This window comes from Corvus hawaiiensis, chromosome 4 (genome assembly GCF_020740725.1).
Source record: "Corvus hawaiiensis isolate bCorHaw1 chromosome 4, bCorHaw1.pri.cur, whole genome shotgun sequence".
NCBI classification, from domain to species: domain Eukaryota; kingdom Metazoa; phylum Chordata; class Aves; order Passeriformes; family Corvidae; genus Corvus; species Corvus hawaiiensis.
Genome location: NC_063216.1, coordinates 39,822,002 through 39,846,778, shown reverse-complemented (window position 1 = coordinate 39,846,778; position 24,777 = coordinate 39,822,002). Strand labels below are relative to the sequence as shown.

General features: G+C 42.6%; 1 protein-coding gene across 6 annotated transcripts in view; it reads left to right on the top strand.

Moving 5' to 3' along the window:
- Positions 1-24,777, top strand: part of ACSS3 (acyl-CoA synthetase short chain family member 3) — a 75,109-nt gene that overhangs the window by 24,103 nt on the left and 26,229 nt on the right. For all 6 annotated transcript variants that reach the window (XM_048302577.1, XM_048302579.1, XM_048302578.1 and 3 more), the window contains 2 exons: positions 10,793-10,944; positions 17,004-17,107. In XM_048302577.1, the coding sequence (XP_048158534.1) occupies positions 10,793-10,944; positions 17,004-17,107 (256 nt within the window). The remainder of the gene's footprint in view (positions 1-10,792; positions 10,945-17,003; positions 17,108-24,777) is intronic.

Here is a 24,777-nt window from a genome sequence, read left to right as displayed (position 1 = left end):
AGAGGAAAGCAGTGTAAGAAAATTGGCAAGTGCTTGCAGATAATAAAAAGACTTCGGAAGTTTTATAGTGACTGCTTTGGAACACTGATGATGTGCTAGGCCACATTAAAATTGTTGCATGAATTGTCAGAAGATAATCACTGCAATGAAGAGTTTTTCATTCTAGCAGGTGTAGAGTAAGCCAAGAAGGAATAGAAAGTGAAGTAAGGAGTCCTTCAGCATTTTCTCTTGCATAGTCGTCTTACAGTGATGTTTTATCTCTGTGAATGCATGGGGATCAACATGATTATTGTAATTGTAAAGGTACCTCTGAGTTTAAACTGTTGGTTTTGGAAAATAAAATGTATTCTGGGTTAGGGAGTATCAGTGTGCTGTTTAGCCATGGGGGGAGAAAGAACACCACATTCCTTTTGCCTGTGGACAACTGCTATTGAAAGTAAACTGTGCTGGATTCATACCCTCACTACTTCAAGTGTTTTGTTTATTTTTAAATTATTTAGGTGGCAACTTGTCATTTTAACAGTAACTATGGGAACTATGCTTTCACTTTTCTCTTGCTGTTACGCTGTTGTCAGAAATGTGAAATGGTGATGAATTCTTTTGAATACAAAAGCAAGTCTATTTTTTGTTTTGGCTTGTTTGTTTTCAATAATCCGTCCTGTGTTGTTTTTCTCCAAGACATGACAAACTTCATGAACAAATAAGCTACCTGAAGTCTCACAGCCCACTCTGGGTTGCTCTTGCTAATAGGGTTTCAAGCTGTAAGCAACAGGGCAATATAAAGAGAAAGTTTAGTTACTACTTGTGGTCCTGTGATGTCAGGAAAAAGGCAGCATTGTAGTTCCAGTGTCTGGCACTTGGAACTGGAGCAAGGGTAAGGAAGAGGATACCCACACTTATCAAGAGCCAGGCATTACAGACTTCATTTGAGTGGTCTAGGTCAGAGAAGGAGCTGCTGTCCTACACACAGCAGTAGCAAGACATCTGTGAGTGCCTGGAGTCTCTCACAAGGCTCTCTGGAGTCTGTGGTTGCAGCAAATTTGCAGGATACATAAGAGCAACAGGTTTGAAGTTACTCTCCTTTGGCATGGTTCTTGAAGACATCCAGCCTTTCTTGCTGTTTCTGTAAGCCAGTATCATCAGTTTACGAAGCAAACACTGTCTCTGAAGTCTGGCAGTTTTGTAATCATTCTGCCATCACCCATACTGGTTGTGGATGAATGCAGGAGGACATGTCATCTTAAGTCTTCAGTGGAGCTTTGGCAACAGGGTCACCATCAGAAAGATGAATGACACTGTAACCATATTATTTTGAATCCTGATATGTCAGGATTTTGGGTGTGCTTTGGCATCAGCAGGTTTTAGTGGCAATGAGTTCCATGCACAATATTTCCTATATAGAGAGAATTTCCTCATAATTTTGGATTTAGCATTAATTGAAGATCCCCTTGTTGTTAGGGGTCAGACAGAAAGGGAATTGATGCACTGTTGCTCCTGCATTGTTGGACATTTTATTATAGTTCTTCCTCTGTGTCTCTTTCCTCAAGTAATCTATCCTGGTGGTTTCTCACTTTCTCTGTACAAGAACTTTCCTATCCCCTTGATAATTCTTGCTGTCTGTGAATCTTTTTTGATAATCATGTATGAAATCATAAATCATCAGCACATTTTGCCTCAGGATGTCTGCTCAGCTGTTCAACATCTCAGAAATTGCATGCTAAATCTAAGTGCTTCCAGAAAGATGTTCCTGTCTGTTTGTCTGTCTCAGAGTCTCTTGGTAGGTTATTAAAAGAAAGTCTTTTCTGTGGGAATCATTCTGGCTGATACAAGAAGTCTGTTCTTTCTTTTCTCTTTTAAATTAGGTGAGACAGATCACTCTCCAACTGCCCTGTTCGTGTTTACTGTGCTCTCATTTCCTGTCAACCATAGATATTATTGCTGGTAACTTTTAAGAATCATTTTTCATCTCCAGTATTGATGCAAATACTGAATAGCAACAGGTCTCGAACGGATCTGTGCAGAAATCCAGTGGAAGCATCTCATTTTCTCATAGTCCCCATTGATTCAGCGTATTCTGTCTCAGTCTGTCAGACTCAGTCCGTCAGCATATTCTGCATCCAATTACCCTGGGGTATGCTGTTTATATTGCTGACTTCTAAAAATAAAAATTGCATGTGGTAATAAGCCTCTCACAGAATATTGTAGTACTTCTTAAAATTTTTGTATAATACATGACTACTCTGGCAATTCTATTTGTAGGTTTTGGGCTCTGAAATTAATTTGCACTGTCTCAGATGTGGTTTGCTTATGTGTTATAATCTGATTATTAGAGAGATTAATTAAGATGCAGACAAGACCATATGCCAAAGTCAATAGTATGGATTTTATTTATCAGTAAATGGGAGGTAGAGAGATAAAGAGAAGAAAGAGAAGAGGAGGGGGCAGAGAAAGGGAGACAGTTTAAGTGGAAAGTTAGTCACCACCTCTGTGGATCCAGTGGTGTCCTGTTGGTCTTCTGGTCTTCTCTGTGGTGGGGATCCCACAAAACATAGAGTTCAATGGGTATTAATGTATGTTAAGGTGCACACGGCAATGCCCAAGCACCTGCCCTGTGAGGGAGTTTTTCAATGTCTTACGCAGCAGAATCTGCATCTGTTGCAAGACTTTGAATCACATGCAGTCCTCTGGTAGAAGGCCTAAGGAATGAGGGGGTCTTTGATGGTTTATGGCCCCTTCTAAGACATGATCGCTGCCTCTCACGTGATTGTCCCATAGTGGTGGATGTTCACTCCTGTCTTTTGTGGACCAGAGGTTTTGCCATCACACCACCAAAAACTCACCGCCTCCCTCTTGGATACATTCTTCTTTCCCAGCCCTGTTTACTTCTCCATAGATCTGAGATAATTGGACAGTAGTGCCACCTTTATCTTATCTCAAGTTCCCTGTCAGGTGGCTCAACTCACAGTCCAAATTCCCGTCAGGAAGCATATTTGGAGGGATGGACTTTGGTAGTGGCAGATGAGCAGTTGCTTCTTTGCACACTTTGCTACAGTGGGCAAAGTCCTTCAGTGATCTTAAAAATGTTTGAGTCATTAACCATTTCAGTCTCACACATTATGTCAATTTTTTTTTTTTTTTTTAATGCATTTGCTAAAGTCCAAACAGCTTCCAAGACACTTTGGAAGTTTTTCTGCAGAATCAGTAAGAATATTTTATAGGTGTGCCAGATTTTTTTTTCCCTAAATGAATGTCTTATTCAACTGTCAGGTGAATTTTCTCTTCTTTCTAGTGTTTGTGTTTTATTTGGTTTTCTCCTATATCTGAGACTGGTAACTCCTACCTGTTGGGGAAGATGAAACAGGAAAGCCTTGGAAATATGATTGCCTGACAAAAGATTTTGGGAATATGAAAACTACAGGCAACATCGAAATGAAAGCCACTTTTGAAATACCAGGTCTTAGTTACTGAACAACTGGAAAACAATGGTATGGCCGACTGAAGTAATCCCCTCTTGATGGAACAATACCCTCTGCTTGCAAACAGGTCCAAGGGTCAGAGCAGACCCTACTAGCTCAGCAGAAGGGGTCCAAAGAGTAGTTTTTAGAAGTTAAGATGTAACACTCTATGGTAATATAAGAACTCTTATAGGCTGTATGTAAATGCTATAGGATTTGTATCTTGTATTAGATTGGTTAGTGACAATTAGAATATTCAGTGCAGAAGATGATTTATTGTATTGTAACCAGGACTTCAGACATTCTCATTCTCTCACTCTCTCTCTTCTTCTCATTCTCATTCTCATTCTCATTCTCATTCTCATTCTCTCTCTCTCTCTCTCTCACCCGTTCACTCTCTTGCTCTCTTGGGCCTGCTCAGAGCTGAGTCTACCAGCTCTGAGCAGTGCCCCAATACCCACGCCCTTTACAATAAACCGGCTGTGTCCCAAGACCTGCCTATAGAGATCTCTCGTCTCCATCCGTCACCGTCTACGTCCGGCCGTCCCGACTGGACCCCAGAACCCCCGTAACCTACAGTCTGGCGCCCACCGTGATTGCCGAGCCCACACCCATAACCTACAGTCTGGCGCCCACCGTGATTGACGAGCCCACACCCAGCACCTGCAGCCTGGCACACAACGTGATTGAACGCCCGGTTCAGCCTTCTCCATCTGTAGGACTTTTCTCCATGGACGGTAACTAAAAGACCAGTTATAGCCACCTAGAACTTGTCGTGAGCACGGCATACCGATGCTGCGCATCGTAATAGCTGGAGCTCTGTAATTCTGCTGAGGCAGCCTTCGAGCACAGGGTTTACCTGGAGCTCTTGGAGGGAATTGCCTGGCAGTCCTCGAGCACGGGCCGCCACTGCTGCGCAGCGGCCCCCTGGAGCTCTTTGAGGAGGTCTGCCGTATCACCCCTCGAGCACGGACACGCTGCTAAGCAGTACTGACCGGAGCTCTGCGGAGGGAAATCTGCCGCACGCCCCGAGCACAGGCGAGTAGTGCTCAGCACCGCCCGCACTGGAGCTCAGTGCGGACCCACCCGTGAGGTCCTGAGCATGGAAAGCCGTTGCCAAGCGACGCCTGAAACCGGAGCTCTGGGAAAGGACCGAAAAGCGGCGTCCTGAGTGCTGAGTGGAGTGCCTGGCCAGCCCCGCACGACAGACATCTGAGTAAGGACGCTGCTCCTGCGACATCACCTAAGTGAGTATCATACTGGTCTAAAAAATGGGACAAACCCACTCTGCCCATGACAGAGATCTCTATAAGCAACTTAAGCATTTACTTATAAGCTCTGGTCCAAGTCAGTTGCCTAAACACGAGCTAAAAAATCTTTTAGAATGGACCCGACTTAATTTCCCAAATGCTGACCGTTCAGCCGTCTTTACAAGAGACTTTTGGGACACAGTTGGAGTTAAGCTCTTTAATAATATCTCCTACCGAGATATGGCAGCTGCACAGCTGATCCCAGCTTGCAGAGCGCTCGTAGAGCTGTTTGCTGCGGTGGCGCCGCCCGCAGCAGTCACCCCGCCGAGCCCGGTTCCAGCTGCTAGTCCGCCCCTTGCCGTCGCGAGCCCGCAGCGGAGCACGGCCCCCACCCCTCCGCCGGACCCCGTGGCTCCGATACCCGCGGTCCGCCTGACGCGCGCCGCCCCGCCCCCTGCGCTCGCGGCCCCCGCGCCCGTTACCCCCGGCCCCAGCCACCCCACCGGACCCTACGGCCCCTCCCGCCATCCCGTTCCTCTCCGCTGCCCCATCTCCCGCGGCCCCCGCTGCCCCATTCCCCGCGGCCCCCGCTGCCCCATCCCCCGCGGCCCCCGCCCTCAGTGCCAGCGTCTCCGCGGCCCCGCCCCTTGCCCCTGCCCCCCCCGTGCCCCCCCCCCGGTTCCGTCACCGCGGCTCCACCCCCCCCCCCGCTGCCGTCATTGCTACCCCACCCCCCGCTGCTGACATCATGGTGGCCCCGCCCCCCCGGCGGTACCCCGGCGGGGCCAGCGCCTACCCCCTTGCTACCTACGGGTGTTACCCCTCCCCCAGCCGCGCCGGTTATGGCCATGGCTGCCATTATAGCCGGCCCCCCCCAAAGCCAAGCGGCGACCCTTCTTCCAGCCCCCCAGGTCCCCCCCCCCCACACGGCGCCGATGATAGCCATTGTTCCATCCGCGTCCGCCGCTGCTGCGTCTTCACAGTCCCCTGCCGCTCCCGAAACACTGGTGCCCAGAGCGCCGGCCACGGCTGTCCTGCTGTCTCCGGCACCCCCTGTGCACGTTACCGCAGGAACCCTACCCCCCCACCTTGCCGTTCAAGCGCACACAGCACGCCCCGAGCGGTCCCCCCGGCCCCGTGGCGGCACAGCAGCCGCCTGTGTCTACTCCCGTCTCTGCTGCCGTTTCTGTGCTATTCCCCGATCCCCGCACACCATCGCTTGCGCTGGGAGCGCCCCAGCTCCGCGAGCCACTTGATGCCGGTGCCGCGCTGCCTGCACGGAGGTCTGCAGTCTCCTCCGTTCCTGCCCCTGCTCCAGCTACGTCTCCCGGCACTGCAGCCCCGTCTCCCGTGGCACCACCACCCACCCCAGCCCAGCCTACAAGCTTCCAGCAGCAGCACGCCGCGATCCAGCCACCAGCCCTCCTGCCTCCCGCGACCGCAGCCCCAGCCCCTGGTTCTGCAGTCCTGCCATCTCTCGCTTTGCCCGAACCGCCCGCCACACGGACTGCTGCCCTTACAGCCTACCGCGCAGACCTGATGACGCAACACGCGCATGCGCCATTGCTGCAACTCCCGGACCAGTGGTATCAGTCCGCTCAGACTTCTCCAACCTCAGCACCGCTCCCGGGACCAGCCGCGCATCCTCCCGCGACTCCGCCGCGCAGCTCCACCCCGCCTCCTCGCCCGCCGCCACCGAGATCGGCTGCACCACTCCCGAACTCTGCCATGCCATCATCACCCCCGCTGGGTCCCATCCCCGTGCCGCAGCCGCCCCCGCCGGGGTCCCCCGACACCGTACAGCCGTATCCCTCCGCGCAGCGCAGCCTTGCCTCAGAAGCTGCGAGCAGGGGGGGAACCGAGAGCAATAATGCAGCTCCAGTGGCAGGGGAGACGGAGAGCCCCTCTGACGGAGCGGATGCTTTAAATCTAACACAAGTAAACTCTGAAAAGCAGCCAGATTTGTTTGCAATAAGCCCCAGAGTCCCGCCGGCAAGCGGCGGGGATCTTGCAACCCAGAAAGAGAAAACGAGTTCTGAAAGTTTGTCAGCACTACCTTCTGAATCAAAAAATCCTCCAAAGTGCTCAGATTATTCTAAATTAACAGATTGCCATGAAATAAGACCCCAAATCTATAAAGATGAAAGTCTTAGTCTATTAACTAAGCCTGTGATAGCTAGCCAACAGCCTGACAGTCCTAAAATGTGGGCTCCCATCTCCACTCTCCAAATTAAAGAACTAAAAAGTGCTGTAAGATACAGTGGCATTTGCTCACCGTATCTTAAACAACTGCCAAAAAGTACCCTAAAAGGAACACATCAAACTTTAAAACGCATTTTAAATCAACAGAAAAGGGGAAAAGCCCAGGCTACACCTCAAAGAAGGTTGAATAAAGCCTTGTATGTTTTTAATTTCTTGAACAGCTCTGCAGAAGAGCCTGAACCCCCCATCTATAGACATTTCCTAAACAACAAAAAAGCAAAACTGAAAGAGCACCCTCCAGTTTTAATTAAGAATTTAGCATCAGGAAAAATAGAAAGACCTTATGATCTTATAATGTGGGGGAAGGGGTTTGCATGTGTTTCCACAGGTGGAGAGCTCAAGTGGGTTCCAGCAAAAAACGTGAAGCCATACCACACATCAAAACCTGCCGACGCCTCCACACCAGCCAGTGACCCTGCAAGTGGAAGCCAGGAAGCAAGCACCCAAACCTAAAGTGCGCAGAATCACCAGAAGAAAGTGATCTGCCAAAAACAGCTCAAGAAAATAATGGAGCTTTCTCATCTGCGCGCGTGCATGTTGCTTTTATTCTTATGTTTTAGTTTTTATAGTGAAGCTTTACCTGTAAATCAACCAAAGACAAATGTCTGGGTTGCTTTAGCCAAATCTGCAGGCTCCGATACCATCTGTCTATCTGACACAAACCTTTTTCAACCTGTTTAGTTGAAATGCTTTTTCCAGAAGGTTTTAGTAATGTTACTTTTGATAAGTATTAGCCATGTGATAATCATCACATTTCTCCGACTTCCAGCCATAGACACCAAACTTACATTGATTATCTTTTATTAGCACATGGGCATGGCTGTGAAGATTTTGAAGGATTATGCTGTATGAACTTATCCGATCATTCTGTTTCCATTCACAAACAGTTACAAAACCTAAGGGACCTAGCTAACCAAATTACAACAGATAACTCGTCTTGGCTAGGCAGTTTGTTTAATGGTTGGAGCTTTGCACCCTGGCTAAGGGAACTCTGTAAAATAGGCTTGATTATTCTAGTAGTAATAATTATAGTTTTAGTAGCAGTACCTTGTATACTTCAGTGTGTGCAAAAAATAACGAGTAAGACTATGTCTAATATCTTAATTGTCCGTCGAAAAGGGGGAGATGTTGGGGAAGATGAAACAGGAAAGCCTTGGAAATATGATTGCCTGACAAAAGATTTTGGGAATATGAAAACTACAGGCAACATCGAAATGAAAGCCACTTTTGAAATACCAGGTCTTAGTTACTGAACAACTAGAAAACAATGGTATGGCCGACTGAAGTAATCCCCTCTTGATGGAACAATACCCTCTGCTTGCAAACAGGTCCAAGGGTCAGGGCAGACCCTACTAGCTCAGCAGAAGGGGTCCAAAGAGTAGTTTTTAGAAGTTAAGATGTAACACTCTATGGTAATATAAGAACTCTTATAGGCTGTATGTAAATGCTATAGGATTTGTATCTTGTATTAGATTGGTTAGTGACAATTAGAATATTCAGTGCAGAAGATGATTTATTGTATTGTAACCAGGACTTCAGACATTCTCATTCTCTCACTCTCTCTCTTCTTCTCATTCTCATTCTCATTCTCATTCTCTCTCTCTCTCTCTCTCACCCGTTCACTCTCTTGCTCTCTTGGGCCTGCTCAGAGCTGAGTCTGCCAGCTCTGAGCAGTGCCCCAATACCCACGCCCTTTACAATAAACCGGCTGTGTCCCAAGACCTGCCTATAGAGATCTCTCGTCTCCATCCGTCACCGTCTACGTCCGGCCGTCCCGACTGGACCCCAGAACCCCCGTAACCTACACCTACCCAAAACTTCCTTAGCTTACCTGTGACATAAATATCCACCTGTCAGAGTCCTGCATGCTTACCCATGCACTCCTGAAGGTTTAACAGTTTGTGTGGAAGATAGGCTCAGGCTTGCTGGAAGTTTGAGGCACAGGCGTGTCTGTGCCCCAGTTCAGGCAGAGATCAGGTGTGAAGTGGGACCTGGGAGGGAGTGGGTGTGCTCAGGCCCAGACATAGCCTTATGGGCTCTGGATATTTACTTTTGGTTAAAAGTAACAGCCTACTTTATTACTGGCAGACTAACCAATGTCAACTGGCTCCACAGCTAGGTGTTTTGGTGTCCAAGATGATTGACACTTACTCAGTTACATAATTACTGCAAAGCTTGTGGCAATTTGGCATTTTTCAGAGTCTGAGGCTATTTGTTTTAGCATTAGTGCTGTGGGCTTGAACTCTTAACCAGGTGCCTACAGATCTGCAGGTATAGTGAATATTACAGCGAGAGGATGTCGACTTGAACAAACAGGTTCTTGAACAAATACTGATGAACGTATGAAAGTTGTGATGAAGAAGTCTGCTAGGGTGATGCTTCAAGACAGTCTGGCAAAAGATTTTTCTTTGAGTACTCTGTGTTGTCTGACAGGAAAAAGGACTTAACTCACTTTTTTGGCAAGCATCATTTTGTATTTCTTTTTGGTGCTTAAAGATAGGCTAATTGCAAAAAGAGGAGTTTTGATGTTGATTATACTACTCTCTGCTGCTTGGGCTGGGAACTGGTTTTTTTCATTTATTTTCTCTCCATTTGTTTCTCACTGCCTGCTTCATCCTTTTAACAAAAAAGGCTTTTCAATTGTGCATTCTATTTTGTCTTGTTTTTTAAAATCTTTTATGGTGATCCTCTTTTTAAGAACACATCTCGCCAGCAGCAGTAACAGGGCTGCAAAACCGCTAGTATGTATCCAGCTTTGGCTGTCCTGTGTTCTTCAAATCTGATGGTTCATTGGTGCTCTTGTCACTGTTTAGGCCCAGCTGGATGAAGTAGGAAAAGTGTGCATCTCTCGATTTGTGTGTTCTGTCAAAGTTCATCTTCTAAGTGCGGCCTTCTAGTGAAAAGGTTATGGTGATGCCTGTAGAGCTAAAACTCGTTCTGCATTAACATCACCTTTTGATTTCAGATTATGTATGGAGCAGTTCATGTACTGTGGTAATTACACATACAGTAAGATTGTGACTAGATGATTCTGTGCTGACTGCTTTTCATATTTTCAACACCACAGAAAAGTATTCTTGATTATTTTTTATTAGGATTGCTTACCATTGAACAATTTGTCATAAATGATTACTTGTGTTTACAATTCTCTTGACTATGCCCCTTAGCTCAAGAAAAACCCAACCCCAAACCAGACCACAGTCTGGTAGCACACTAAAACAGAATATGGGCCCTTCAGGATCTCTCCAGGCTTCACATGGGGTAGCATGAATGATCGAAAAAGCCAGTTGTAAGCAGCTAAGTGGGAATTTTTCCAGAACTGAGAAAAATTTCTAGGTAAGAAAAAGGTGCCTGTGCATGGGAATATAGCTGCAGTGCCACTGTGTCCAGAGGCTCCTTGTTCAGAGGGAGTGTGGGTGTTTTCCAGACTGCTTCTCAGGGTGGGTATAGACAGGACTCCCTCTGCTGTGGGTGTTTTCCAGACTGCTTCTCAGGGTGGGTATAGACACGACTCCCTCTGCTGCCAGTGCAATAATGTATCTTTGTGCCTGTCTTTTCATTTGCATATCCATTTGTCTTAATTTTCTAAGTAGCAACTAGTATGTGCTGTGTTCATGTAAGGAATGGTTCCCAAAGCTTGTGATTCTATTTCTACAAGTGAATACACTCATGGTATTATTATTTTTAACAAAGCCTCTTTTGAAGTCTTACGTGAAATTACTTCTGTTGCTGTGCTACCACTACTGTTATATGTTCAAGCCTTGAACTGTCAAGGAATTATGAGGTATTTTTATCCTGTGACATTTTAAATTATTCTCTCCATAGGGGAAGCCTGTGGGAACGCCAGATGCTGGTGCCTATTTCCGCGTGCTAGCAGAGCATGAAGTAGCTGCCTTTTTTACTTCACCAACTGCAATTAGAGCAATCCGTCAGCAGGACCCTGAGGCAGCCTTGGGAAAGCAGTACTCTCTAAAAAGGTGAAGTAAGGATACACTGGAAGCAGTTTTTTCCAGAAACAGGCTGCATGAACTAAGAATAACTGCATATCTGTGGTTTTGCCCCTCTCTGTAGCGTGCCGTTTTAATCTATTATTGAAAATTTAGGTGTACACATATATGCTTGTAAATGTATATTAATAGTTTGGAGGAGATGAAAGCTGTTAAAAAGTCTGTGACTCTAATGTTAAGAGCTTTTACTGAGCTATGATTACTCTTCCATCTTTTACTTTACTCTCCTGTGCTTATACTCTGTAATACAGTCTTGGATTATGTCATCCCATACTGTTTTCCCTTATGACCTCTCATTTTGTTGAGTGCACAGAATCTTCAGTGTTTCTTCAGTCAGCAGCTAGTCAGTGTTGTGGTTGCTCCCCCAAAACTTTGTTATTGTTTATGATTACGTATCCAAAGAGCTATTTGCTATCTTGTACTGGTTTTAAGGTGTTTATCACTATACTATCAGCATGCTTCAAAGTGTTGACTTAGTTCATCCTCACAAATCCCCTGTGAGATGAGAGAGTGGTATTATCTGTATTTTGCAGATGGGAAGCTGAGGCACAGAGAGATTAAGGTCAAAGTCTTCTGTTAGTTTTAAATATCTTGTCTGAGCCACTGAACTACCACTGTTTCAGAGTTCATAGCATTATATGGTTAAAATGTGTTATTAGCATTAGATTAATAAAATGCTTCTCACAGTAACTTGGATCTCTGAGTGTTTAATACTTCTACAGACCAAGTTTCTATATCTTATGGTAAACATTCTAAAAATGAAAAATACATGGGTTTGGATCACATCTAATCTTGAAGTTGAATAATTGCTAAGTATTAAACAAGGACTGTGTCAGGCTGTATAGGCAGTATTCAGTCCCAAGAACATCTATTATCACCCTTGTTCGAAGAGAAGGGGAAGATGCAAAGCAGTGTAGCTTCATTAGTCCTCCACATTCTTAATTGCTCAGGAAAGTTTATTATTAGTAAGCTGGATTTATTCCTGAGGTATTCATTACAAGTTTATCATTACTTTCTTCCATCTGTTTTGACTGCTATCATCAATCTTTACTCCTCCTTGAAATAAGGAGCAAGCTCATTTGAGACACTAATGCACTGTTGTCCTATGATGCTTATTGACAAGAAAGTGATTCAGATGCTAGAAAATTTAATTACTGTTCCTTGGTATTTCTTAGGCAGTTACTTTGTCTTTAGAGTATTCATTTAATGGAAAATCTGCTAACCTGCTTTGTAAGTTGTCACATTCTCTGGCCAAATGAGAATTCCAGATAAGAGTTTCCTTACAGTATCAGTTGCCACAGATGTAAAGAGGTATTTCATCATTCCTATTCAGTCATATCAAATGAGCTTCTCCACTTGTCTGCAGCTTTATTTGTCTCGTAATTCACTCAGCTTTGGACCATGTCGTTCACTGGGATGTGATGTCTCTTTACTAAACCCTCTAATGCAGTGTTTAATATCTAGTAGGTACAGTTGTTAACAAAGTCTATCAGGTGATTAAAATTTCTGTTCTAGGAAAATACTTGGGTTTGGGTGTTACTTGGATGGACTTTCCTGTTCAAGGTCAAGTGAATTCTGCCTGATCCAATTTGAAAGCAGTCTTACTTTTAGTTCATTTACTTGATCTATCATGCTTTCTTCTCTGTTACATGGTGAAGAATCACTGAAATGTCTTTGTGCTACATACACTAAAATGGATCCTTATGTTAGAGAATCTGCATCCAGGAATGCAGTCCTGAAAGAGGTTTCCACCATGGTACATTTTATTTCCTGAAAAGTCCTGTTAAATAAATGGTAAATGTCAATGTCACTTTAAAAAAATCATGTTAAAAAAGGTAGTTACTGATAAAGAGAAGATGTGGTAGGCAATGCCATCTTCAATACATAAAGGGAGTATTTGATTTACATGAGTAAATTGAGTTGTAAACAAACTTGTGTTCTTTTGAAATGACGTAAGTTATATAAATTTCTGTAAAGAACTGATGTTTGTGGCATCACTGGCTTCTGCACAAAATTATATATGAGGTTTCCAAAGGTTCTAGTGTGTATGCTTTAAATTCCTTGTGGCTATTGGAATCAAATCTTGAAATTTGTTTGCTTTTGACACAAAATGTCACCTATGTCTTAAACACAGCTCATGCTTAACAGTAAACCAGGTGTTTAGTTTTAATACTGTAGGTCAAAATCACTGTTCAAACACATGTTTATAGAGATCTAAAGACATAGCTTTTGTTAACATCCAGTGCTGCTGACCATTGCTGCCTGTTGTGTTTGAAAAACAAGTAACATCCAAATTCCATGAGCTTTGTCTACCTAAGCATATTCTGTTCAGCTCTTTGAATCCATTCTCCTCTTCAGAAGGTAACTCCATAATACCAAGCCATTAACTCTTCCCATATTTGGAATCACACATTGTCCTATAATTGACATGATTTTTCTGAGCTGGATTGTTCTAATTTCCAAACAATTGACAAGGGATGGTTTTGCATGAAATGGGGCAACAACTCAGCAGTTTAGATTAACATACAAGTAATAATTTGCCATTTGTGTCCCATAGTCTACTTTGCTTGCTCGACTTTTGGTCAGTTGAGACTGCTGTGCAGTTTTATATCAAGAGCATTTAGAGATTCTAGGTTGTTCATCTGATACCAGATAATGATGCACTTGCTTTAGAAAGAAATATGAGATTGCATTAAAACTGTGCAAAATTATGAATATAAAGTAGATAAGAAACTTCCATTATCTATCTCATAAAACAGGAACAAGAGGATGTGGAATTAAAGTAGCAAATTCAAAACTGTTAGAAGGAACTATTTTCTCATAGAATTGATGTTTCACACATGCTGCTAAGAGGATATGTGATTAAGACCCAGAACTTACTACAATTGAAGTACATAATGCAGTTCTGCTGTTGCTTCCTACTCTGTGCTGCTGTTTATCATGTATGGCCCCTCCTGGTGGAGTCTGAGCTGTGCTCTGGAAGAGCCTTTGTGGAGCTGAGCTGCAGTTGTGTTCTGTGTCTCTTGTGACTCTGTCACCAAAACCTCCCATGACTGGATTCTCACATCCAGGGTGAAATTTGTTCAGGAAGGGAAATCAACAAACACACCAATGGAGAAAAATTGGAAGATGTGAAATTTTTTTTAAATTTTACATGTTTAAAGAAAGAAATAAATAGTAAAAATGTATGTAAGTATGTAGTCTCCAGGTGCATTAAAAATTAGTAAGAGTTTTTTTATTTCTGGTTAATGTTAAGAGGTGCAAATGAACCTTCATTGCTATATTTTTAGGGAAAAAAGCGTATTTAATATGATGCAGATAGAGTTTGTCAGAAAAAAATCCCCAAACTAGTGTGAGCATTCCAGAATTTTTAAAAAAATCTTCCACAATCTTTTAATTTGGAAAAGTGAAGCTCAGATTATTAGCCATGTGGACATTTAAGCTTTTGGAAAATAGTTTTGAGATGTGGTTTCTTTTGTGCTTGGGGTGACACCAAAATGTATGTGCTGCATGGAACAATTTATATTGCTTCGGGACCATTAGGAACATTGATCTGTCCCCTATATATGAGGTGACACTTGAGGTCCATTCTGCTGGATTCCTGTATAGGGCCTAAAAGCTTGATTGTGCTGAATTTCATGTTAGGAATGTAGGTTTTCAGAACAGCTGAGTACATTAACAGAGAGGCTTTAAGACCTTTCTTCCCAATTAACTGCATTGCAGGGATAGGTGATTGTCATAGCAGATGCACTGACATGCTTTGAAGTATTAAGTGGGCTGTTAAAAAATTGTTCAATGAGACATTTCCTAGCCATTGCCATCCCTTGTTTTGCTATACTGTTTGAGAGGAGAAAATAATTCCGTAGTTCTTATGTTTAGACTTGTGGCACTTTGTTCTGATACTCTTCTTGGTGGTTTTGTGCTGTAAGTTTGCCAAAGAGCTAATTTGTCGTCTTCTCACAATGTAAAGTTAATCTTGAGCCTGCAGACTATTAAATCTGATTATTATAGCTGGCAATTCAAAAAACAGGAATTTTGCTTTTGGGTAACAAGGTATCTTAACTTTTCCCTAAGTCTTATATGTTCTTGGTGCTTTAATAGCCCTATTTTAAAACAAGGACACTTAACAGAATTTTTCAGTGGTATGTGAAGTTAGTGAATTCATTAATTTAATTTTTAAATCATAGCTGCAATACTGATTTTGCATGCCTAAGGACAGAATTTTGCATATAATTGAGTCATGCTTACCACGAGTGCCCTGCATGTGAACATGAGTCTTAAAAAAGTCTCATCAAATACATATTTGTGTTTAATACTTGCATAATATTTTGTTTTCTTCTATCATAAGCTTCAATCTGTGCTGTAACTTCTAGTTAGTTAATAACTGTAATTGTCAGCAATGGCTTGTGCTTTACAATTAAAAGTATTCAAGTGCAAGATATTGATTGGGGTCACACTCATTGCAATCAGTATCTTCCAGTGTGCTCAGAAAGCAGTTTACCAAAATAGTGTTGAATATTTATGAGTACAGAAAACTAAGCTTATTTGATGTGAAAACTGCTTACACATTTGACCCCTTGCCTTCTATTCCGAGAAGGAAACCACTCCAAGCCCTCTTGGAGTGTCAGAAAGGAGGCTTGGCTGAAACACTGTTCTGAAATTAAGGAAGTTGAGTTCTTTCATCTACGTGTTCAAGTTCAACATTGTAATATTTTTCAAGATTTTCTGACTTTCTTAAGTTTGCAACTAGATGTGCAGTAAATTGACTTTCCTATATCAAAGCATTGTTATGGCTACTTCTGTGATTGTTGCTGCTATTTAGTTCACAGATAAGAGCATTCTCAGGTTGTTATATCTAGCTGGCACAGCGTTGCCTACGTTGGTGATTAATTCCCAATCTTTTTCTTATGGAAGGTTTTTTTTCCTCTAACTATGGATCTGTAAATGGATCTAAAAGACAATAAATTCATACAATTTTTTATGTCTAGGCCAAGCATCACTATCAAAAATTCTTCTATTTTAGGGCATGTGGCTTGTTATGCATATGGTATTTCATCCCATGTTTTACTTATGTTCTCTCCAGATGTTGCATTACTCTCTACATTCTCCTGCCTTGCATCTACACATCAAGTAGGTTGCTAGTCCTTGCCCTGTGAGAGGCTGCCTTTTATGCTGTCAGCATGTGTCTGTACTCTGGAGAGGAATGGAGTGTGAATAGTCGAAGTATGCTCTTTGGCTTGGGCAGCCTTGCTGCAGCATGTCTGTGGTCTCTATATGAAAAGTCGATCTGTAGGTTTCTTCTTTGAGGTATTCCAAGCTCTGTGGTCAGACATGCTGATCTGTGCATTTTACTTTCTCATTTCTGACTCCCTTGGGTTACTGGATATGATTTTTCTCATCATTTCCTAATTTGCTTTGTGGATTTCATTTCCATTGAAAGATGAAACTTGTAGTCTTCTTACTAAGTCACATCCCCCTGAAGTGAAATTTGTGTCATGCCTACCATATCTAAGAATACTCTCCTTTTGTGGCCACAAGTCTCCAGGTTTTACAAAATCAGTGCCGTTTGTGTCCACTTTTGAAGGACAAGAATGAAGTTCTGTGTTCAGCAGTTGTCTTCATTCAAAATGGAGTGACAAAAGACTTGAAGTGAAACAAAATGTCAATGCAATGCATCTGGCTGTGGGAGATTGTACTGCAATGCTAAAGAGGATATCTACCTAGTTACTGTGTACAGAGCATTTAATTATTTTTTACTTCAACTGACAGTTGCTTGCCTCTGGTCTCCCAAGGTCTTTTCATTCAGCAAATAAAATTTCTTTTAGATGATGAAGTATTAAGTAGCTTAAATTTATACTGCAAATATTCTAATTGTTACTTAGTAGGAAAGAGAACACAAAAAGTAAGAGTCTTTCTTCGTCTTTTCCCTTGATCTGGGACAGTGGCCGGAGACATTTACTGTCTTTATTATCTTGTTTTCCTTTCCACATCCAGATCAAGATACAGACTTTATTTATTTTTATTTAAAGGTTCAGAACGATGTTTGTAGCTGGTGAGCACTGTGATGTGGACACTCTAGAATGGTCAAAAAGAGTCTTCAAGGTACCTGTCTTGGACCACTGGTGGCAAACTGGTGAGTTTAATACCCTTTGTAAAATACAGTGAGGAGAGATTTTCAGACTTGTTTCCTGAGTCTGAAGGTAAAACTATTTTCTCTTTCCATGAGCATTTAAATAAATGTAAAAAAAAAATTCAAGCAGGAAGAATGTTTATCGGAAGTGGTCTGAAAAGTGACTGCAGGGTATTTTTAGAACAAGAAGACATTTGTAAAAATTCTATAGAAAAAAAAGGTGTTTTCTGGTATCTGTGTTTAAAAAAATAGTTTGCACGAGTATTTTTCCAGGTGTGTTTTTATGTTGTTTGCACCTGTGACTGTTGTGTGACAGAATGTTTGCTATTTAAGGCTTAAACCTAAGCTTTTTGCATATATAATTTGTGTAATTAAAAACAAACATTCTGCTGCATAGAGTAGACTCCTTGGTCTTTAATACTGTTCTGTATGGATGTCATCCAACTTCTAGTGATTATTTTAGAGTGTTTCCCATTTATTTCACTACAATGAAGGAATCAGAGTACCAATCTGTGGGTAACTTTGCAAAAATCCTAGTTGAATCCTGGATTAAGACTTGATCAAATGTATCTCCTTGTAACTGTGGATTCATACATCTTGAAATTTCACTATTAGAAGATTAAATTTGGATTTTGCTTCTTATACATGTTATTGCTGTTTAGACAATGGAAATGTATTACAAAAGCTCCCTCCTTCTTTCCCTTTTTTGCTCCCTTCCAAGAAATACCTCTTGTGTTTTCTGTGGATCATTGATTTGAGATGTGTCGTCTCTCTCTAAGAAGAAGAACTTTCTGAGGTTCTCCCATGATAGATCAAATAGAAGCTATATAAGATTAGAATAAAAATGGGAAACTTTAGTTCATCTATATATTATGTAACTAAATCAGTTGAGGAGGCTTAAAATGCATTATTTTTATTAAAAAAACCCAAAACACAATCTTAGATAAATACTGAAAAAGTTCTGGAAGGTAGTAGTGTTACTTCTTACCTAATCTGGATTTAATCTTCTGATTGACTAATACAAGGCAAGAGACCTCTATTTTGTTCAGTTCTCTGTTACAGTGGGGATTCTGTAACACGATATATCAGACAACGAGGCCCATGGAAAAGAAATATATAAGGACCGATTACTGATAGATGTTTCAGAGATGTTTATTTCTCCAGCCGCATGGCCGGGGCTGTGCCGAGGAACTGCCCCAGTCTCGGGACCCGAGGGTTCTTCCCCCGGGCAGGGGAACACAAAACAACCAATGGGGAACGAGGCTGACCAGGAGCAGGGAAACCCCGTGTCTGTCCCCTCAGGGCCCCTCTCCCAGGGCTACATGGCAGGGGGAAGGGACCCCGCCATTTCACCCGTTTATTTTTAACAAAAAGAGATTTAAAACTTAACATTGAAACAACTGGATAAGCATGAGATAACAAGGACCATTTCAAAACAAAACAAGCCACTCTCCTGAGTCTTTGAATGTCCAAACAGATTCTCTGGAACATCTTAAGGCTGACAGGAGGGAGACAGGACTCTCTGGACATGCTTTGTGGGAAACTGAGGCTGGAGAGGGTTTCTTGTATTTGTACCTGTTGGAACGCTAAACAGCAATAGTTAATTTCTTCCCTCCCCCTCTTCATCCCCCACTCGACATTGGAAAGGGATTTTTGGGGAAACAATTGGCAAAGGCATGGTTTTGTGAGGGAAACCATGGGTGAAAAAACGGATTGGGAATACACTGGGGGTAATAGGATATAGGGTAAAAGGGAAAGGTGGGATTAGGAAAGGGAGACTGTAGGGGGGGCTTATAATGGAGATATTGTCTAACATGACTACGATTTTTTAGCATATATACTGCCTTTTACAGAAACACCATCAGACCTGCGATGCTCGTAACCCTCTTCTACCTTGCACAATTTTGAATTCCACCACCTCTCTATCTCCCAAGCTTGGGATGTATTTTTCAGGGTTATTCTTTTTAATAGCAGTTTTATGAACGAATATGTCTTCCTGGTTGTCACATCTTGTTATAAATCCATAATTTTGTTTAACATTATACCATTTTACTATTCCTAAAACCTTGGCTATGATGCTTTTTTCCTTTTTCTGAGTGGTTGCTGTTTTCTGTCTCGCTACGTTTTTGTTTTCTCTTTCACTTTTGCTCGCTCCTGTGTTGGAATTGCCAGGGTTGTCAGTGCTGCCGGGGCTGCTTGTACCTGCGCACTCTTCCCGGGGTCGCATTCAGGGCCACACGGGCTGGGCCGGGCTGCACCGCTCAGCTCCCCGTGTGCCGCCACCTCTGCTCTCAGCTGTGCTGCCGCTGCCTGGCGCCGTGTCCACGTCTCAGCCGGGCCCCCGAGTGACGACCCCCCATGCCCTGCTCCAGCGCACTTTTCGGCTGGGCGTGGCTCCGCTCCACTGCCATCGCTGCCCGCACACCGCTCCTCTCACAGGGCTCGCTGCACCATGCGCTGTGCGGGGCCGGGCGGGCTCCTGACGCACCTCACTCCGCTGCTGACACTGCAGCTCGCGTCGCTCCTCCCGCGCACGGGAACTGCCTCACTGCTGCTCGCAGAGAGCTTGGTCCACGTGGCCGTGGTCGCACGGTCCCTGAAGCAGTTTTAACTTTGCAAGGACACAGCAAACATTGCTCAACAGTCTCGGTAATTAAATAATATTCATGAAAACATTATTCCATTGGCATTTTTTTGACTCAGAAATTAACTGTGTCCAAACGGTCTTCCAAAAGTCTTTGGTAAGAATCAAATCCCAAGAAACATAGAAAAACTTCTTAAACAACCATGAAAGGAAATGTTTCAGTTCCTTTTGAGCTTGAATTAAGCTAAAATTTACAAATTGTTGTTCAAGAATCTTTTCAAGTTTAAGATAAATGTCCATATGTGGCTCTGAGAGCCAAGAGTCTTTCCACGGTTCCTCCATAGTTTAGAGATGGAACAGCAAAACGAAAACGAGAAATCCAGAGTTTACTCACAAATCAGTCGCTGTCCTTAGGGATTGGGGATCGTTCTGCTTGCAATTCTCTACCATTTGTTACAGTGGGGATACTGCAACACAATGTATCAGACAACGAGGCCTGTGGAAAAGAAATATCTATGGACCGATTCTTGGTAGATATTTTCAGAGATGCTTATTTCTCCAGCCACATGGCCGGGGCTCTGCCGAGGAACTGTGGCAATCATGGGACCCGAGGGTCCTTCCCGGGCAGGGGAACACAAAACAACCAATGGGGAACAAGGCTGACCAGGAGCAGGGAAACCCCGTGTCTGTCCCCCAGGGCCCCTCTCCCAGGGCTCCATGGCAGGGGGGAAGGGACTCCAACAGTTCTCTATGATCCAAATGTCTGTAGGCAAAAATAGGCCTGAATGATGCAGAATGAGCAATTAACTGAAAAAGGTTAAAAGATCAAATAATGTCTTTGATGAATTGCTGAACTTTCAATGCAATATTACTGTATGTGATGCATGGTTTTTTTTGCATGTTTTTTTATCTCTGTGTCTGTACAGATATACAAATATATATAAAATTGCCATTGATTTTGCATATGTTTAGTGCAAAAGTTTCATGTTACAGTGTTCTTTCAGACATATATCAAGTATATAAGAATTAATGAGAGATCTTAAACAAGCATATGGATGTAATGGAGCTTACACTGTGTAGAGGTAAGATTCTGAGAGATTTTTCAAAGAAGACCAAGTGCTCAGCTCAGAGTACAGTGTGTTTCTTGATTTGTATATTCATGATGAGCTCTTAAATTAAATTGTACCGTGACTTAATGAACTAAGGCCATTTCAAATACATTGTTTGAGAGTATTTAATAATTTGATTAGAATGAAGACCCAGGCGATTTCTGTGAAAATGTGAGCTGTTGAATGAAAGCGAGGCCTTTAGTCTTAAAGGAAAAATTTACTAAGTCAGTTCCTATCAAAGAACAATTTCAAGGGACAAGGAAGTAAGAATCACAGAGTCATTATGTTGATGAGGACCTCCTGAGCTCATTTAGTTCAGTCCCCCTTCTCAAGCAGGATCAGAGAGAGTGTTGCCCAGGATCCTGTCCAGTTTTGAGTATCTCCATGGATAGGGATTCTCTGGCCAGCCTGTGCCAGTGTTTGACTGCCCTAACAATAAACGCTTAGTTTTTGGGCTCAGATGGAATATCCTGGTCTTAGTTTGTGCCTATTGTTCTGTCAGTGAACACCACTGAGAAGTCTGGCTAGCACTTCTTCAATGTGTGTAAATACTGGATGCCTCCCATCCAGTATTTACACACATTAATAACTTTTCCTCTGAGCCTTCTCCAGACTGAATAGTCTTAGCTCTCTCAGCCTCTCTGCGAATAAAAAATTTCCCTCTCCCTGGCAGTTCACAGAATTCTCTCCTGTGGAGAGGAATCACAGAATAATTAGGTTTGGAAGGGACCTCTAGAGATCATCTAGCCCAACCCCCTTGCCAAGGCATGTCCAGGTGGGTGTAGTGGGTTTGCATGGCCAAGAAGGCCTACAGGGGTGCCTTCTGTGAGAAACTGCTAGAAGCTTCCTTCATGTCTGGCTTAGCCAATCCCTGGAAGCTCCAAAGATGGATGTGCTGCTGGTCAAGGCGGGTGCCAGAGTTGAGATTCTTTTACAGCCCGTGGTGAAGGCCATGGTGAAGCAGCTGCCCCCTGTAGCCCGTGAAGGTCCATGGGGATGCAGAGATCCATGTGTAGCCAATGAAGGAGACCCATGCTATAGCAAGTGGATGCCTAAGAGGAAATTTTGACCCTTTGGGAGGCCCATGCTGGATCAGGCTCCTGGCAGGGACCCATGGAGAGAGGAACCCCTGCTGGGGCAGGTTTCCTGGTAGGACTTGGTACTTGGACCTTTCCAGCAGTTCCTTGTCTTTCTTGAACTGTGGAGAATTGAATGCAATACTCCGGATGTGGCCTCACTAGGGCTGAGCAGAGGGGGAGGATCACCTGCCTCAACCTGCTGGTCACATTCTTCCCTATGCACCCCAGGGTGCCACTGGTCCTCCTGGCCACAAGGGCACTGCGGGCTTATGGTCAGCTCGTCGTCCACCAGGACTCCTAGGTCCTGGAAGCCATGGCTGCAGGTGAAAGCAGCTGTATGAGTTAAGGGAAACAGAAGGCTGACAAAAGTATTATAACAGGAATGTTAACCACTTCTTCAGGTTTAGTAAGATGTCTTCAAAGTTCTTGGCTCTTTTGCCATATATTTAACTAGAAATAAATTAGTATGGACAAAGAAACGTGGATTTCCTTCATTTGTTCTTGAAAGATTTATGGAGTATTTGAAATCACTGTGAGTTGAAACAGTACTTTGAAACAGAAGAAAGTTTTCATTAGGGGACTTCACAGCAGCTACACCTGGAAAAGCTTATTGCTTAAAACTGATTTGTGTCAGTACAGCTTCATCAATAGCACTGATTTTAAATGTTAATGTTTGTGTTACAAGTATAGTAAGCACATCTTAAAAACTGTGAAATATAAGTCACAGGATCAATGAGTGGCAAGGAGGATTTGAGGCAGTAAGGACTTGAATGTACTTGCTGTTTTCTTTGGAGATACGACAGTGGATGAAAGAACCTTATTTTCTGATTCTGTGTTCAGCTGTACCTGGAGAGAGGAGAATTCTGTTTGGGTTTGTGCAGGTGTTTAGTTTTTGCTTATTTATACAAATTGACACTTAGCACTTAAATAGCAATTTTTCATCTTCAAAGTAGTTGTGCAAACACAAGCAGTTAATACTTTTAACACCCCTGTGAAGTTAGTACAGTTATTCCAGTCTTACAGACATTAAATAGAAAAGGACAAGTATCTTGCCACAAGCTATCCAGGAAGCCTTACATTCAGTTTCAGAAACAGGTTTTACTTTTTTTTTCCTGAGAGATAATTTTTCTGATCTTATTTATGTATGTTTTGGAATTTTTTTTTTCTGATTGGGAACAGGAATGCACATTTTGGACCCTGTTTTGTCTCTCTCTGTGTTGTTGTGTTTTAAGGCAATGATATAGTTGCTCTGTTTCAGTATTCCAGGTAATTAAATTACAAGGAGCCTATTTGAAGTAGCCTAAACAGTGCTTGGTTTGTACCTGCTGTGTCACATCCCTCATTATGAGGGAGGGGCCTCAATACACAAAGGAATGTGATTTTAGCTTACCTTGATTTTTGGAGCTAGCTTTGAGTTCTAGAAAAAAAAAAAGAGAAACAACCAGGGGCTTGTGATGAGCTGGGGAAAGCAGAAGGCTCTGAAAATTTGTTAAACATCTTCAGCTTCTTTCATGCTAGCTAAAAAATGAAACTCTGCCACATCACTTTTGACATTTTGAAAAAACGGTAAGTCAGATTTCCATTTCTTTTTAAAAAGTATAGGATATAAAGAGTTTTTTTCTCTTGATATTTTTAAATAAAAACATTTTGAGACAGTCTGAGTACATACAGGAAAATTCAGATGAAACAGAACTGAAGCTGAAAATTCAGTGGTAAAATTTGACTTGCATAAAATCTCAGTTGAGACACGTTTCCATAGAACTTTTTTTTGTTGCGTCCTATGGAAATCAAAGTTACAGAGTGTACAAGTGTAGTGGGTTCAAATTGGAGTAATTTACTATTTCCTGAGTATCAGCTCACCAGCAGGCAAACTATGAAATGATTGTGTATGTTTTCTCTTTTCATGGAAATAGGCTGCATTATCCAGTAAGGAATGGGTGTCTGCAGCAGGCTTTAGGAGGAAAATCAAATAGTGCTTGACAGATTATGGCTGCTGGAAAAGGTGGTTATAATATGTGTACATTGTATTGGATATTCTGAGACAGTGTGATAAAATTTTCTGGTAGGAAATCTCCAAGTTCTGTAATATAATTAATAATGTACTTTACCACTTTTAAAATTGTTCTTTATCTGTCCCTTACCTCAAAAAACATGCAAACAATATATTTGTAATATTTTTATTAGGACATACTGTTATTAAGTAGTTAAACCTAGTGGTTTAATAATGGTTATACAGATCTTTCATGAGGACTATATAAACAATAACAACCATATCATTGAATTCAGTGTAAAAAGTATAAATCATGGGTAATTATACTCAGCGGAATATGTTTCAATGGACTACTCTGGGACAATCATGTATTGGGAAGAGTTTATTAATGTGATCTCCAAGCAGCATGACGTGCTCCCCAGACTTCAGTTTCCATTGTGTTGCTTTGGCAACATTGTGCAGAATCTCCTTCATATGAGTATCTGGAAAGATGGATTTTGCAACTGGATTCTGTTAGCTAATCTTTCCAGGTTTACACTGAAGGACTGTTCTTCAGGTGGATTACCTTGTCAGGCTAGACCTCCATCTCCCTTTTATCAGTTGGATTTCATGTTTTGTTCTTCAGTCAGCTTCCTCTTTGTCCCATTCAAAACTGCAGATCCAGTGATTTCGTTTAATATCATGAAATTTTCAGACCCAAGGGCAGCAGGAAAGGTAAACTAAAGAAAGCATGGCTGTTTAATTTGCAACAAAGAGTCAATTCTTGACTTTTTTTCCAGAGTGCTTGAAATTCAGTTCTGGAGTTACAGGGACCAGGAATCTGGAGCTGAAATGAAAGAGATGAAACAAATTTCTTCCAAAGTCCAGGCGATTTCTTTAGGTTATCAGGTACCTCAGTGTAGATGCAGTTC